The sequence below is a fragment of the Leuresthes tenuis genome, unplaced genomic scaffold (genome assembly GCF_036924035.1).
Source record: "Leuresthes tenuis unplaced genomic scaffold, fLeuTen1.0.hap1 SCAF_16, whole genome shotgun sequence".
Classification (NCBI taxonomy): domain Eukaryota; kingdom Metazoa; phylum Chordata; class Actinopteri; order Atheriniformes; family Atherinopsidae; genus Leuresthes; species Leuresthes tenuis.
This window is the reverse complement of record NW_027325370.1, coordinates 25,043,657-25,059,314: the sequence shown is the minus strand read 5'-3', so window position 1 is coordinate 25,059,314 and position 15,658 is coordinate 25,043,657. Positions and strand designations below refer to the sequence as shown.

At 40.8% G+C, this 15,658-nt stretch overlaps 2 protein-coding genes across 3 annotated transcripts; one reads left to right on the top strand and one right to left on the bottom strand.

Moving 5' to 3' along the window:
• Positions 1-24: 24 nt before the first annotated feature.
• LOC140272226 (lysine-specific demethylase 9) lies at positions 25-6,364 on the top strand. 2 transcript variants are annotated; one of them, XM_072367593.1, is made up of 7 exons: positions 25-610; positions 917-1,584; positions 2,503-2,640; positions 4,260-4,402; positions 5,204-5,371; positions 5,484-5,592; positions 5,683-6,364. In XM_072367593.1, exons 1-7 carry the CDS (start codon positions 43-45, stop codon positions 6,214-6,216), a joined length of 2,328 nt encoding a protein of 775 aa, XP_072223694.1. In that variant the 5' UTR covers positions 25-42; the 3' UTR covers positions 6,217-6,364. The 2 variants fall into 2 exon arrangements, with proteins under 2 accessions (XP_072223694.1, XP_072223695.1); XM_072367594.1 differs by having other exon boundaries at positions 5,787-5,996.
• Positions 6,365-8,519: 2,155 nt separating this feature from the next.
• On the bottom strand, positions 8,520-15,183 carry LOC140271588 (uncharacterized). Its single transcript, XM_072366857.1, has 15 exons — positions 14,549-15,183; positions 14,373-14,459; positions 14,205-14,282; positions 13,963-14,034; positions 13,724-13,854; positions 11,104-11,131; positions 10,885-10,983; positions 10,574-10,642; positions 10,339-10,469; positions 10,199-10,226; positions 9,810-9,866; positions 9,478-9,581; positions 9,357-9,387; positions 9,180-9,260; positions 8,520-9,093 (listed from the first exon to the last, which is right to left on the bottom strand). The coding sequence occupies exons 1-15, from the start codon at positions 15,087-15,089 to the stop codon at positions 9,032-9,034; spliced, it is 1,599 nt and encodes a 532-aa protein (XP_072222958.1). The 5' UTR covers positions 15,090-15,183; the 3' UTR covers positions 8,520-9,031.
• Between the last annotated feature and the right edge of the window lie 475 nt (positions 15,184-15,658).

The window sequence follows — 15,658 nt, the reverse complement described above, 5'->3', positions numbered from 1 at the left end:
AACTACAAATTCGCCGCAGGAGGACTACAGGTTGTCGCGGACATGCGCAAAAACAGCCCAGAGTCCTTTAAATGTACCGTACGTGCAAAGATGGCAGCTCAAGTGGACTTGCTCCGTGCGAAAGTAAAAGATGAAAGGATGAGGGACAGCTTTGAAAGATTCATCAAAGATAAGAAAAAGAAGAAGAAAAGGAACGTTTCGCCGCCGGCGGACAAACGGGAGAGGTGTGAGAAAGAAGCGAAGAAAGTGAGGCTCCATCACCAACACATCCACCGACATGCTGAGCACCAGATGCACCAGCCGCATCAGCTGCAGCAGAACCCCAAAGCCCACAACTTCACCACGGATAAACACGTTCTGTACCTGCGCCACCAGCAGCACAGTCACGGCCTCACCAACGGCACCAAGCAGAGCCTGCAGCCGACTTTCCCCCCACAGAAGAAGGCGGCGGTGCCCTCCCAGCCACCTGCGCTCTTCACTTTCACGCCCCTCAAAGTGGTGAAGGCCAAGCCGCAGGAAGTCAAAGACAAGCACAGGGACAGAGATGTGACGCTGAAGCTGAAGAAGGAAAACTCAGAGGCAAATGTGAAACACGCAGAACTTAAGAAGGGTGAGTTGTACTGTCATGTTTGCATGGAAATGATCTTAACTGAGTGTACAATATATTTAGGAGTGAACAGGGGCCATCATGTGGGATTACAGATATAAGATGCTTTAATTTTCTGGACTGATGGTCTAATGGCAGGAGATATATTTGTAAACCCCTATATAATAAAGCCGTGTGTGCCTATTAATGAATAATAATTTCTCCTTTGATGCATTATGGTTTCACCATAGCCATCAGATACATCAAAATATCCCACTCCCTCTGCGTGTGCCCTGGTTCCCTAACTTGTAACTGTCTGTGCACTTGTAGAGCCGAGGCCCCACAAAGAGAATGGAAAGTCTCTGACACTGGAGGAGTACCTCCTCAAAAAGAAAAAGAAGAAAAGGAAGCACCATGAGGATGATCACAGAGCCAGAAAGGTTCGACACACTCACAACAAAGCGGTGCAGACTGAATGTGCAGGGCTTGGAGTTCCTCTCACGACACCCATCCACCATGATGCCTCGCTGCCTGGCATCATAAAGAAGGAAAGCAGTCGCCATTCCCGCAGAGACACTCTAGATACCCACCCGCCCTACCTCTGTGCTCTCAAAATGGGCCACATTCCCTTTCTCTCCCATCAGGACCACTCCATCCGCAGTGCCTGCCTCCAGACAGGTACCAGGTATGGGCGCTTCATACACGAGGAAAAGCAAACCAACGGTGGGGGGTTGGTTCTGCACGCCTATGCTGATGAGTTGGCCTGCCTCAGCCCTGCCGAGTTGGAGTGCTTTGCCCGGGAGTTCCTGGAGTTGGCCTTCGCTGAGAAGCCCAGAGGTGCGGCCGCCTACGCCTTGACGGTGGTGCATGGGGCAGCTACATACCTGCCCGACTTCCTGGACTACTTTGCCTTTAACTTCCCCAACACGCCAGTCAAGGTGGAGATACTGGGCAAGAAAGACATCGAGACTACCACGATTGGCAACTTTCACTCTCAGGTACGTGGCAAAGGCACACTGCTGACCCGAGAAAAGACGCCAAGCGAAACACTGCCCCAGAGTGCAGCAACAACAAATCCAGAAATTGCCTGTCGATTTGGCAGCTGGAAAACTGCTGGTTCCAAGTTGTCCCTCTTAGGGACTGCTTCATAAAGACTGCAGGGAGGAGAAGGACTCAGTCAGATGTTCTGTTCATGCAGTGAAAGTCTTAGTTTTGATCACAAGTCACAAGTCACAGCAGAAATGAGCGCTTTGAAAGCAGACTAACAAACTAGAGCATTTAGGTAGTGGACAGCATTTGGTCACATCACTTCATTGCTGACGAGTGCGAACTTGCACTTTGGATAGGAACATGTGCTGTGTGCATAGTAGTGTTCACGAACTGGGATGTTGAAGCCTTTGACTGCAGGGCAGCTTATTTTCTCCACAGGTCTGGGCACCTTGTTAGCTGCGAGCTTTCGTGCAATAAATTCAGTGGTATGACTCATAGGCTGTTTTCTGCAGCATTTCTGTGAAACACACACAAGCATATGAGAAATCCACGATTGTCACTGTGCATGGATTTTCCCATGCTTGTATAATCGAGGCCATGCTTGCTGGCAGGTGATGGGCAAGAGGGATTTTATTTAGAGGAAAGGGATCCATCAGGCTCAACATAGAACGCAGTTTTACCTTTTGACATAGAAAATAATCAAATGGTGTTAGAGGGCTAATTTTACCTCTGGCTGTCATCACTAACCCATTAAAAAAGGATGAGAAATGACCACACAAAGCAGTCGTTGAGCACAATAAACACCCTTCATGATGCTTCTTTTTTTTTTTTAAACATTATTTGAGGAAAATCAATGTGTAGTTTAAGTTTATTGTTTAGTTCCTGATTCAGAGTGTAGCATGTGTTTAAGGTGTCTTCTGTCCCAGGTGAACAGGTCTTACTGCTCAGGAACGTACCGAGCCGGACCCATGAGGCAGATCAGCTTGGTGGGAGCCGTGGACGAGGAAGTTGGAGACTATTTCCCCGAGTTCCTGGACATGCTGGAAGAGTCGCCATTTCTAAAGGTCTGAGGACAATTATTTTTCCTTTTTCAGTTTATAATCTTAGCAATGCCCCAACTCTGCTTTGAGTGCTCGACCACACCGCAGCAGCAACAAGATGTTGGGGAGTCGAACTATAAGCACGGTCCAGATAATATTTTCTGATTTATTTATTTTTTTTCTGATTGAGCTTGTTTACATGACCATTGAGGGAACCCCACCAAAACCAAACTTTTAAAATTGATGTAAACACATTGGCCCCAGACCAAAATTGCATAAAATCGAGTTTTCTAAAGTTTCTCCTGGTCGACCTCTAACCATGACCTGACTTAGTTGTGCACATAACCAGAGTGATCTTTTTTTCATACACATTTAAGCTAAATGTGTAAAGAGGACATTTTTGGGAATGTTGCTCATTCAGCACATAGGGTCCAAACTAAATGCTTATTGGAAACGGATGGATGAAAATGTGTAATTGCACAAATTTCAATGTTAGATATTCGATGTTTCATTAAATTATCATTAAACCAAAGTTACAAACCTTTCTGTTATTCCAAAAAAAAAAAGAAAGAAAGAAAGAAAAGGCATTGTGTTTCGTAGCAGTAAAGCCTCAAAGAATACAAGCTATGAGTGGTAGTTGTTCTGTTAGTTGTATACCTTTCTTATGACTCATTTGTATCATAATAACAATTATTTTAATGCTGCACACACACTAAGTAACACAAAATAAGTAAAAGAGGGCAAGCAGCAGTTGTCAACAACATTCGACGCATCCACCGAAGCATGCACCCGAGCAACTGGCTGCCGGGTTTCCCCCAACATGCTTGTTTATTTTCCTTAATGCCTACTGAAGCGCCAGGAAGAATGCAGGGGCATACAAAATAAATAAATGCACAAATGAATATCCAACAACCATAACCAGTACTGACTGAGTCCATCAGTGGCAGGTAAATCCAGTTAAAAATCCAGTGTTTCAGCACAAGAAGTGGCCGTGCAGAGTTGAAGAAGGACTCAAAAGCAGCAACATACCAGGAGTGTCCTGCTGGGACTTGAGGTGTGATGGAGAATCCTACAAACTGTGACGCTCCAGATAAATCTGTCGAACACATTAAGGCATTCAGAAGGGAGGACATCAGCTGTGTTATCTGTGTCTGTGTAGTTAGTGTTATAGGCCAGAAGAGGGAGACAATTCATCACATTTCAGTGTTGATGTTGACTAACAAAAGATAAACAAGTAAATGTCTGAATACGGACTGGCGACCTGTCCAGGGTGTACCCCGCCTTTCGCCCGATGACTGCTGGGATAGGCTCCAGCCCCCCCGCTACCCGATTAACGGATTGACGGTATAGAAGATGGATGGATGGATGTCCGAATACTTGTGGTCTAATGTATGATCTGTGCATATTACTTTGATTCCTCAGGCCAGAATCACACTGAACGTACAGAAAGCTCACTGAAAAGTGCATCACTCCATCATAACATCTTTTCATTATGTTGGACTTTTGATGGCAGTTTTTGTACAGAATGAACAGTGTTTTGTCACAGATGTATCCAGTCTGACAGGGTTCATACTATGTTGGAAAATTGTGCATGTCAAATGATATGTTCAGTGTAATATCCGTCTCTGTGCGTGCAACCATAGATGACCCTGCCTTGGGGAGATCTCTCCAGTCTGAAGCTCGACTGTCGCTCCCAGAGTGATGATGGGCCCATCATGTGGGTGCGACCAGGAGAACAAATGATCCCCACTGCTGACATGCCCAAGTCTCCATTCAAACGGCGCAGGTATACCCTCATGTATGAAGGAAATCTTTAAAAACAGCTCCATTATAAAGAAATGCATGCAGGCATGTGAAACAGAAAGCACACCGTTTTTCAATTCAAAGGGTTTTTTTTTGTTACAAGACACAGTAACAAAGAAAAGAACAAAAGAAAAAAATCTGGTTCTTACCTGGTCTTATAATGAGGTAAATATTACCTCAGATGAGAAACAGCACATAATATATTACAGTGTCATTATTTATTTTACAGAAACTAAGCCAAAATGCAGAAACGGTGTGTGAAAATCTAAGTTCACTTTCTCTGCTTCCATAGTAGCTCAGAGGGGAAGTAGCAGCCTGGTGCTGCTACTCAAATGTAACTGATTAACTGATCAGATAGTGAGAACACCTCTGGAGCATTCCGATGTGTGATATGAACACAATGTACGCAAGATGTGAATTCCTCTGCGTACCAAAGAATTCTCGTCAAATGTTAGGGCAGCAAATTAAGGTGTGTCCTTAAGAGATCAATGATCTGAATCATCATCGTGAGAAACTGTGTGATGTGTCGCAGTGTGTTACGTCATGTGGGGTTATTCATTTGAGGTTGTGTTTCTAGAATTTTTAAGGTGCAGATGTTTTTTTGTTTTTTTTCTTCATAATGTCCCTGATACATAATTCCTTAGGGTGTATTTCCTGTTTCATACAACAGTGAGTGAAATATTACGGGGAAACAATGGAATTATGCTGTAAAATTCACTATTGATAAGTAAAGTGTCCATCAATTACAACATCTTATCTGGTTGTTCTTCCCCCGTTTGTCCAGGTCTATGAATGAGATAAAAAATCTGCACTACCTCCCAAGAGCCAGTGAGCCTCGAGAGGTTCTGTTCGAGGACCGGACTAAGGCCCATGCTGATCACGTAGGCCAGAGTTTTGACTGGCAGAGCACAGCTGCTGTGGGTGTACTGAAGGCGGTGCACTTTGGAGAATGGTAGGGACCTTTTAGCATGCAAAGATGCACACTGCACTCTGATAAATAGTCTGCTTAAATCGCATCTTAACTTAGTAATATGATGTAACCTATTCAATTAAATCTCTTGTAGGGATAACCGGCCTCGGATAACCAAAGATGTGGTTTGTTTTGATGCTGGGGACTTTAATGATGTGGTCCACAGGCTGCAGCTGGATCTGTATGAGCCCCCTGTCTCTCAGGTGAGAAGTGCAGTTTTCATACATATTATATTTCAATGTTTTTATTACCACAAGTTTTGTAAAGATATTACAATATGTGTCTTTGTGCAGTGTGTCCAGTGGGTGGATGATGCTAAGCTTAACCAGCTGAGGAGGGAAGGCATTCGTTATATCCGTGCACAGCTATGTGACGATGACATTTACTTCATCCCAAGAAACGTCATCCATCAGTTCAAGACGGTGTCTGCTGTCTGCAGCCTCGCCTGGCATATCCGCCTCAAACAGTACCATTCAGAGGACATGGACACAAAGGAGGAGCAGCAGCCCAATGATCTCAGCCCCACCTCAGGCAGACTCTCCTTTTCCTCCCCTGCCAGGCCCGACTCCACCTTAACCCCCTGTGCAAGACTGCAGGGAGACAACATCCAAGGGGTGGCCAAAACTGAAGTGCCAGAGTTCCGGAGGCCAGCGACGCCCTCCAAGCAGTCGCAGTCAGCCGATCCACAGCCCACCAAATCTACTCACCTCCCTCCAATATACCAGGATCCACACCTTTTTTTCACCTCTGTACCCTCTGGGTATACACCGTCGAAAGAGCCCTCCCTGCCAAAGTCTCATAGCCACACTCCAGAAATCCCTAAATGACCTCAGAACCACCGCTGCTGACACTCAACTGTGTCAGGAATTATGTCAACAAATTTTAGACTGAAATTTAAATCTGACTCAATCAGGAATTCTTTCAACTTAAATTATTCTTCACATTTTTTTAAATCTTAATATCAGTGAAAATGTCCTTGGACGGATTTGCTTTCTTTTTCTTTTTCTTTTTTTTTTTAAATCCTACTGTAAGTAGTATGTTAATGGAACTAAATAATATATATTTTGTTATTTTATAGTGGTTACACCTAAACTGGAACTTTCAGCTGTTTTATTTAAAAGATGTGTAAAAGATGTGTAAAAAAAAAAGAAAAAAAAGCTATTATTTTTGGACTGACATTGTAAGGTGTCACTTTTTGTATAAGGGTGTTTTTTTTCCTCCTTGATTTACACAGAAGGTTTAGCCGTTTCTTAGACAAACCTCTGTCATGGAAGAGTTAAAATCAATGGAGATGGAAGAATTCTTAAGATAAGATTTCTCTGGAAGCATGACATTGACATTCTGCGTTATTAGTCTCAGTGACTTCAGCATGTTGACTAGCTTCACCTTGAATGGATACATTGTTGGTCATCAGTAAAGGGCCATTAGGTCTTTGCTATATGAATCAAAAGCTTGGCACATACCATGAACATATTTATTTATGAATTGTCTATTAGTTTTTCTGTTGTTGTTGTTATTCTTTTTATGTGAAGAGGATACTTTTTCCTTTCAAATGACACAACATACAATTATAGCATTTTGTCTGCTTTATAAGTTGGTGTTTTGACAGTTTGTTATTTAAAGAGCATTTTATACAGGTCCCCATTTTGTTTAATACTGTTTTTGGTTTTTTTTTTCTCAAAACTGAGCTCAACTTAAGTTCTTATGAGTAGTCAGAGCTCAGTTTTGAGAATGGATGTCTGAAGGGCGGGTAGGACACGCTAGCTAGCAGCTACTCAAAACAGGGAAGGGAGAGGAGCATGTGTTTGGCACTACATTTCCCCACCCAGAGAACGCCTTGTTGCACAGGTAGCATGCCACCACCATGCACTTATACATGGCTGCGTACTTTTGTTGCAATGTGGTTCTTCTTCCACTGAGAAAATTTAGTGCCAATGTAAATGTCTCTCTAAAGCCAAAGTAAAGAAGTATAAAAAAAAAAACGACTTGTGTTTGTTCAAACTGCTATATGTTTACTTGGCCTGGGTTGTTTTAGATATCAAATGTTCTCCTGTTTTTTTAGCACCTGCTAGCTTGCTTGTTCCACTAGCTCCACTCCATGTCCTTGTTTTCTCTATTAGCGCTTGCACTTAGCAATAATGGTCTGAGTCTTTTCTTCATGTTTGAAGTACGTGTGTTCAGAATTTGCTTTGTAAATATTACAGTATGTTGTTGTTCTAGTTTGAAAATGTGAATGTTGTTGCTCATTCTTTTGATACCGTTCAAACATTTAGTTTTAGCAGGTAACTATCTCTAGGGTGATGAGTGCACCCAGGTAGAGGGTTACTGTGGATGTAAATGTATGGTTGCAGATGGTTAGGCTTGATTCTACAAGTACGAGGAGAATGTACACAAAAAGGTCTCTTATTCTTAAATGTCATCAAATTTAAGGAGGATGATTTATTATTATTTTTTTTTAACCGTTACTTTTTTCTTGAGATTTACAGTTCATCTGAATCTCACATAGGCCTTTGACCCATTGTTTAAAAAGTAGCCTTTTGTAAGGGAAGGGATGTTACACTGACTGCATCCTTGTGCTGTACTTGGCTAACTTAATTTAAAGCTGAAAAGTTTTGTTTGGTGACTGACCTCATTCCATGCCACCTGAAAGCAAATAATTCCCTTGTCATACACTCTGATTGAAAATTATGCCTTTCACACATATTCTGGATTTATTTTCTTTTTTGAAAATATGGCTTTCCACGTGATCTCATCTTGTGTTATCACTGTGGACAGAAATTGACAGTGTTTTCATATCTGCCTTTTGTCATATTATGGTGTGACTCTCTGATCCCCTTTGTTAATGCTGGTACTGAGACATCGCCAATGGTTTTTGTCAGTTGTTTGGCAGATGAGTTACGGACAGTAAACAAACAATGGTATTGGTGTGATTCAGTCTTATTAAAACAGAAAAAAAAACACAATCACAATGCATAAAAGTCCATATTTTTTAAATAAATAATTGTGTGCACTTGCTTGAAATATATATATCAGTTTCAAAAAGTGGGTGTTTTTGAAAGATACTGAAAAGCTGCAGATGGATGCCTGAAATGTGGCACAGAAACAAAATTTAATTACACACAGGTTGCACTAATGATGTGAAGCCTGCTCTCTTCATATCAAAGCGATACGCTGATGAACAAGATTTAGGAGCACACATGCATGTCTAGATGTAGTTCACACAGACCTAGATGATCAGCATTGCCCGGAGCTCTAAAACAAGAAGTGTTAAATTTCTCAATGCAGACTACCCACTTCTCCAAACAGTTTCCATGCTTTGCTGAGTCTTTGAACTTTCAAACTCGATTACTTTTGATGAAGCACTGTTCGGTAATCAAAATCTGCTTTGCTTCATGAAGTGTACAAAGAGCAGGTAACAAGGTACTTTTTGTGCATCTCTGGCTGAGGATGCGACTGCGTTGACTCTCCATTGAAGGTCACTGGGTTCTGAGACAAAGAGTATCGACTTTTTCACTCTTCTGCTGTATCAGATCTTTTCCGTGTCAGACATATTCATAAAAAGCCTGATTCTGTCCAAGTCACTGAGCAGTGCAGTGTGAAATTATGACCAGAAGAGTAGCTCCACTTAATGGTGTGACTGCCTCAGACCCATGTCTCCGGATAAGTCCTGGGGCCTTTTGGCTTTCCAAAGCGGTTTCCAAAGCCTGTGGGGGGGCAAGGAGAAAGATGTAAATGCTGTACATAATGTTGCATTGTCATATGTTAATGTGACATAAAAATGAAGACCTACCAAATTTAAACACTGCAGATGAGCCACTAAATGTCTGAGGTGCTCCAGGCTGAGTTGGAGGTGGTTGAGGGTCAGTTTTATCTGAGAATGTAATTGTCAGACACATTAGTCCAGCATTTCTGATAGATATTGGTCCATTTATTAACTAAATTAATGCATCACATAGTCATTACTTACGTTTTTGTTTAGTTTTAAAAAATTTTAGACTCTAGACAGAAAAAGAACAAATTCAGCATGCAATATTAGACCTTCAATTTATACAGAACTATTGACTGTATCTGTGTCGCTCATGTGTTACCTTTGTTCGAGACATGCCCTTCTCATTGCTTTTGTCTGATTTGTTTCCTGATCTCTCAGCGTTCAGGAGGGGTCTGTGGTTCACATCATTTTTTTCCACTTGTTCTGAAAAACAGAAAGGAAATTATTTTCTACATTTTGATATTTCGACAGAAATTTATCACAAACTCTTAGTTTTAATTAGTGAGCATTGGAGCCTTTGATGTGCGGTGCTTGTGGCTGAACATTGTCAAGTCAGGATCTTATGTAGATTTAATAACAACTATATGTAAGTCTATTTATAGCAGAAGGTGTGAGAAAGGCTACTGTTTAGAATGCAACGAACCAACTCACCACTTCCTCCTCCAGCCACAGGAAGTGGAGCGAGCTGCTGAAACGAAGTGATGGGTTCTAAAGCAGAAACACGATGCATTACCAAAATCGACAATGCAAATATTCAAATTATAAACCATCAATCCTCTGAGTAGTTGAGTTTTGACATTTCCATTTTGCAACTTCTCCTCCTCCTTGTGGTGAGGATAGGAATTTGAACATTTTCATTCTGCAGCAAACTGCATGCTGTACATTATGTCCTCAACAAACACAACAACACAATGTTTGGCTGCTGAAAACAGAATGTGATAAACTGGTGTCTCACCTCAACTGCTACATTAAAAAAAAAGCATCCTTTAACTGTGAGGCCAAGTAACATGAAAGCAGAGGAGGGAGATTAGCTAGCTCACCTTGTCTTGAACTTTTAGCTCGGACACTCTGGAGAAAACATTCGAAAGATAAATGTTTATGTCCTTCAACAAAAAAAACAAAACAAAAAAAAATGCACTGCAACCCTCAAGATGGATGTGACCTGTTTGGTGGCCATTACCTTGCTCCTCGTGAAAACATCAAGGATTTTCTTTGGCTGAGAAGTCCTGTCCCACTCAGACGACTTTTCGACCATTGGAGAGGGATTTGTTGTTCCTGAAGGATGTGAGCATAGCATGCTTCTATCGTGAACTGAAAAGATTAGAGTTAGAAGGAATATCATCTCTCTCATACAACAGATAAAGCTTAGGAGTTGCATTTCTGTGTCTGTTGAGTGGAGGGGGCATTATGCTCACTGTCTTCTGTGGTGAAGATGAAGGATTTTCGGCTTCTCTCTGGAAAGGACTGTATCAGACTGTCCTCAGCTGGGAAGACAAATATAGCAACATTTTTTGATTTCTCATTTCAAAACCATTATTCCACTTAATCTTTTACACACATAAATCACACACATATATATATATATATATCACATATATATTGATGCTGTACATATGTTAAACTGTATATTTAAAGAAGGAAAAAATACAGCCGGATTCTCCTTTGAATCATCTGAAAACAAAAAATGAATAGAAAATCGTCTCATCATTCACACTGGTGAGCTTACTTTGAAGATGAACTGGAGGAGCCGATGGTTCCAGAGGTGGATAGAAATTGTGGGGATTTGAGGTTGCACTTGGTTGGAGATTAAATTGTATTACCGGTGCTGCAGAAATGATCACATGTTTAAAATGTCTTCTTTTGGCAGATGGTGTGAGAGAACATAAATTTAAAGTCATCTTTACATATTTGCATATTAGTTATTAGTTTGTTTATTACATCTTACCTGAGAAAGTCATCTTTGCTCTCAGACTCTACAAGAAAGAAAAGAACATTGCTCTTATGTAAATTAAAATCAATCTGTTTTCAGAAGTTTCTGTGTCAAATGTGAGGCTATCTATCCTAAAGCTAAAACTTCAGCGAAACTGAGTCAGTACGATGGTCCCAAGCACACCAGCAAATCTACACCATAAAGGGTGAAGAGGCAAACTTTCACAGTCCAAACCTCAACCCAACTGAAGCTGTACATAAATAAATGCCCAGAAACCTCAATAAATGTGAGATGTTGGAGATGTGAGAGACTGATAACATCAGGCAGTAACTGTTTACTTTGAGTTATTGCTGCTAAAGCTGGTTGATTGAGCTGCTTAATTGAGGGGTGTATTTTTGTTTTCTACACACTAATTTTGGCTTAGCTTAAAAATAATTAGTTTTATTATAAGCTTTTACAAACAATGACAGTGTAATATGTCAAGTGTTATTGTTCATGTGAGATTGTATTAACCTAATTTTAAACCCTTGTTAAGGCCCAGCGGATATCTTTCTTTATATATCCACATACAGAGATCCTTAGAATTGGCTAACGGTGTACTTGCTTTTTGCCATGACTTTATCTTTTGACATATGGCATGACAGAACCTGAAACTATCTTTGGCATTAATCCAAAAAAGTGATCTAACCTGTATGCATCTTGGAATGTGAAATAGTTGTAGCACTGATAACGAAAAAGGGGGACCTACAAATACATTTCAGTGAAAATAACAGCCTTTAAGGTGGCATGGAGGTGCAGTGTTTGGCACTGTCTCCTAACAGCAAAAAAGTTCCTAGTTCAAACTAGGACTTAAACTGGTTTTCTCCGAGTATTCCAGTTTCCTCCTATAGTCCAAATATGTGCATGTTAGGTTAAGTGGAGGTGTGAGAGTGTGTGGTTATTTGTTTGTAAGTGTGGAGCCCTGTTAAGGATTGGCAACCTGTACCCTGCCTGAGGGCAGCTCAGTTAGACACCCGGAAATAGAGGAGGCTTTAATGTCTTATATAGGATTATTTTATCATTTATTATTTCATTTTTGATAATATTTATACTCTATACTATAATTTTTCATTATGTAATGCCTGACTCTGTTTTTAAGTATGTTTGTTTCATTCTTTGGTATGTTTTTCTTAGGGTTGATCTTTCTTATTCATTGTGCCAGGAGGATTTCCTCCACACTTCCATATAGCCACAATAAAGCACATCTTATCCATTCATGTCTGATTGTCTGTCGAGATGGAGACCATACAATCAATATGGTTTCCCAAGTCTTGGAAAACGTCTTGATAAATCAGTTTCATCCCTTAAATTTCCATAAAGGGCACATATCATGACCGAAAAAGCACTTTTTCTTTGCATTAGACCATATATTTAGATGTATGAAGTGACTACTTACACAAAAACTGCTATATGATACAACTCTTTGTTTCGGGCTGCTTTGGTCTTAAAATATTTTGTTCAATGATTACGATTTTGAGCTGGCTTAGATGTCATTGCTGAACTAGAACCATGAAAGTCAATTTGGCGAGGAAGCTGCTCTGTTGTCGACTGCACAGAGCAGCACCTGTCATTACACCTCGAGCCTCAGAAGATATACTGTCATTTTTTAGCGAATAACCTATTTTTGAGGGCAGTGTTCCAGCAAAAAAAACCTGTAAACAAAACAAGCAACTTTTCATCAGACAGTTAACCTCCGGAGCCAGTACAGGGCATGATTTGTTACAAGATTGTGCCTAAAAAGAGATCCGTACCAAGTGTCCATGGCCGAACTGCAGAGAGGGAAATGTAGGTATATGACACATGACACATACATTTATGTGGTAACGTGAAACTGTACCACTAATCTAAAAGAGGACCACCCCATAAAAGTGAGGGGTGCAGTTCGCCACTGCTCACTACCAGTTTTGGCAAGTATTTATGACAGAATGTCACTAAAGTGTGCTGAAGAAAGGACTTAATGTTGCTACATGATTTCACACGCTAGTTAGCATATTTATGACATGATCATGTTGCATTTGCAGTCATCGTTGTGCCAGCCCTTTATATCTATATACCTTTTCCTATTCCCTGTGCTGACATATACTGATATATTGATACAGCCAAATCAATAGTAGAGCTGCTCTCATTCACATATTGTTCTGCATTCTGTTGTAAGATAGCGAAACAAGTCTGAAATTGCAACTCAAAAGCAGCTCATTAAGACCACGAGTCAGCCCTCTGTCAGCATTTAAAGTTCCATTGCTGTTCTGATACATTCCTGTTTTTTCATTTGCAGCCTCATCTGACCAAATCATCCTCCACATAAGTTAGATACAATTTTTGTGCTGCAATTATGGCTATAGTTTCATGAGTGTCACAAATGTTTTCTCACATAGTTTTAACACATTTTATGCCTGTGGTTCTGTAAACCTGTGAAAAAAGGGCTTAATATGTCCCCTTTAATTGCTAAACTGGCACTTCAGTGCTTGTTTTAGAGCTCTGTTATGTGTACATTATAGAATGTATGTGTATACAGGATGTAACTGATCTTTAAAATCCAAATGGCATTAACTTGCAGGAAGCTTCACAGCTACCAATGAAGATATTCCAATCTTACTTTACTCCGCACATGAGTTGTCCTCTCATTTTGAGATGTGGCAGCAGCTGAGTTTCCAGACCACTCTGAAGACACCCCTATTATGTCCAAGTTCACTGCTGGCGTGACCTCAATCTGCTGCTCCGCAGGAGCTGCAAGTAAAGAAATGTCGACTTCAGTTAGTATTTGTCAAATAAATCTTCAATTATTAGTTTTTGTTTCTTGTTTTGATTTTAAGACTTGTGGTATTCTGAACTTACCTGGATCAGTAGCCAACTCAAATGATTCTGGGGTTCTCTCTGGAAGAGGGGGGACAGGTGAGGGTGGGCTCCCTGAAAATATGGAAATCAGCATCATAGTTTGCATTTTCATGAGAATGTTTTTGTTGTTGGCAGTATTTTTAATTAGTTACTATAGGATAGATTATGGTAAAATAAATAAATAATATTGTCTTTCAAATAAAACAGTAGCAGATATTTTATATTCTAAACTAAAACTTTACCTTCCAACTCCCTGACAGCCTCAGCTGCAGCATTGGGTGGAATGATGACCGATAACCTTGCACATGGATCGGAGAGCTCTGAAAAACAAAATCATGGTATGTTTTAACATCTAAGTTCAAGTGAAGTAGAAATTTGTTCATTAAACCACATGCTCTGTGGGCACTAACCTGCAACCAGAGCCAGAATGTATGATTCAGGAGTTCTTTCAGGTAGCGGAGGAGGCGCTTCCTCATTAATCAGAACTTCTGCAGTGCCTACAAAATGCACACAACAATTTTATTCGGCCACTGTTATCTGTGTTGTGTATTTTGATACTCTCATTTTCACAAACATTCCCATTTACCCGAAGCAGGAGAGTTAAGCTCCAGCATCTTGTCATTCAGGAGCAATGAGGGTGTGGTGAAGACAGGGCTGAGTGTCCATTCCATGCTTTCAGTTGGGTTCACTGGTGCCTCCTCTGAAGAAGGGGAACTAGTAGGATTGTCAAAATAGGGGTCCTCGACCATGTGACAAATGGCCTCTGCCACGGCTGGTGAAGATTCAGGGTTCAGTGATGGTATGTTATCACTCTCCTGCATCCTGGTCTCCTCATAAGGGATTGTCTGGCTGTTATGCACCAGTTTAGGTGACATATTGGGTCCGTCATTATTCGGGCTTTTGTAAGTGGTCAAAGTCTCAGGAAGGGAGTGGAGCGGCTGACATTGATGCTCATCCCACTGCATGTCCTTGGCTCTCAAGGAAATGAGATTTTCTGAAGCATAGGTCACATGAGTGGTGTACTGTGGTAAAACATGCCTCTCCTCTTCCAGGAGGCACTGCAGTTGTGGTATCATTTCAGACTCCTCGCTCAGGTCAAAGAGCTCCCTTTCAGGAGCTGGAACCATTGTCGCCTGGTTTGTTTAAAAGAGAAAGTAAGTCACAGTAGGACCTGCAAATGCTTTATAACAGGAAATGTTAGTCAATTTTTAGTTTTACTAGAAATTGTTGCAGAATATATAGAAAAATGTTGAGAGCATCAACTTATGAGTAAAGGTTTATCTTTATGTAAGGAAGTGTTGTTACTGACAAAGCCTTCACAGTTTTAAATTTGGCCGTCTGCTGCTGATTTTCCACTTTATCACGTGATTGTGTTCTACATCAACGTTACTGAAACCGCAACAAAGCCTACCACAGCTGCTGTGTGTGAACAATGATGGTTGTGCTTTTCAGTTGGTGCTGGTGGCTTTCAAAAACAATCAGATACCAATAATTTAGTGTAGGTTTCACTCTTTTACTTGCTTGATAGGGCTTTGGCTTGTTCACAATCATCACCACGAAAGACTAAATAGTACAAGTTTCAAATCTTAGTAGGCAGAGGATCCTTTAAGCAGTTGCCAGGCTGAAAATGAAAAAAATTTACTTTATAATGGGTGTTACGATATTAGGGTTCAATGTATCTGTTGTCATTTTCTTT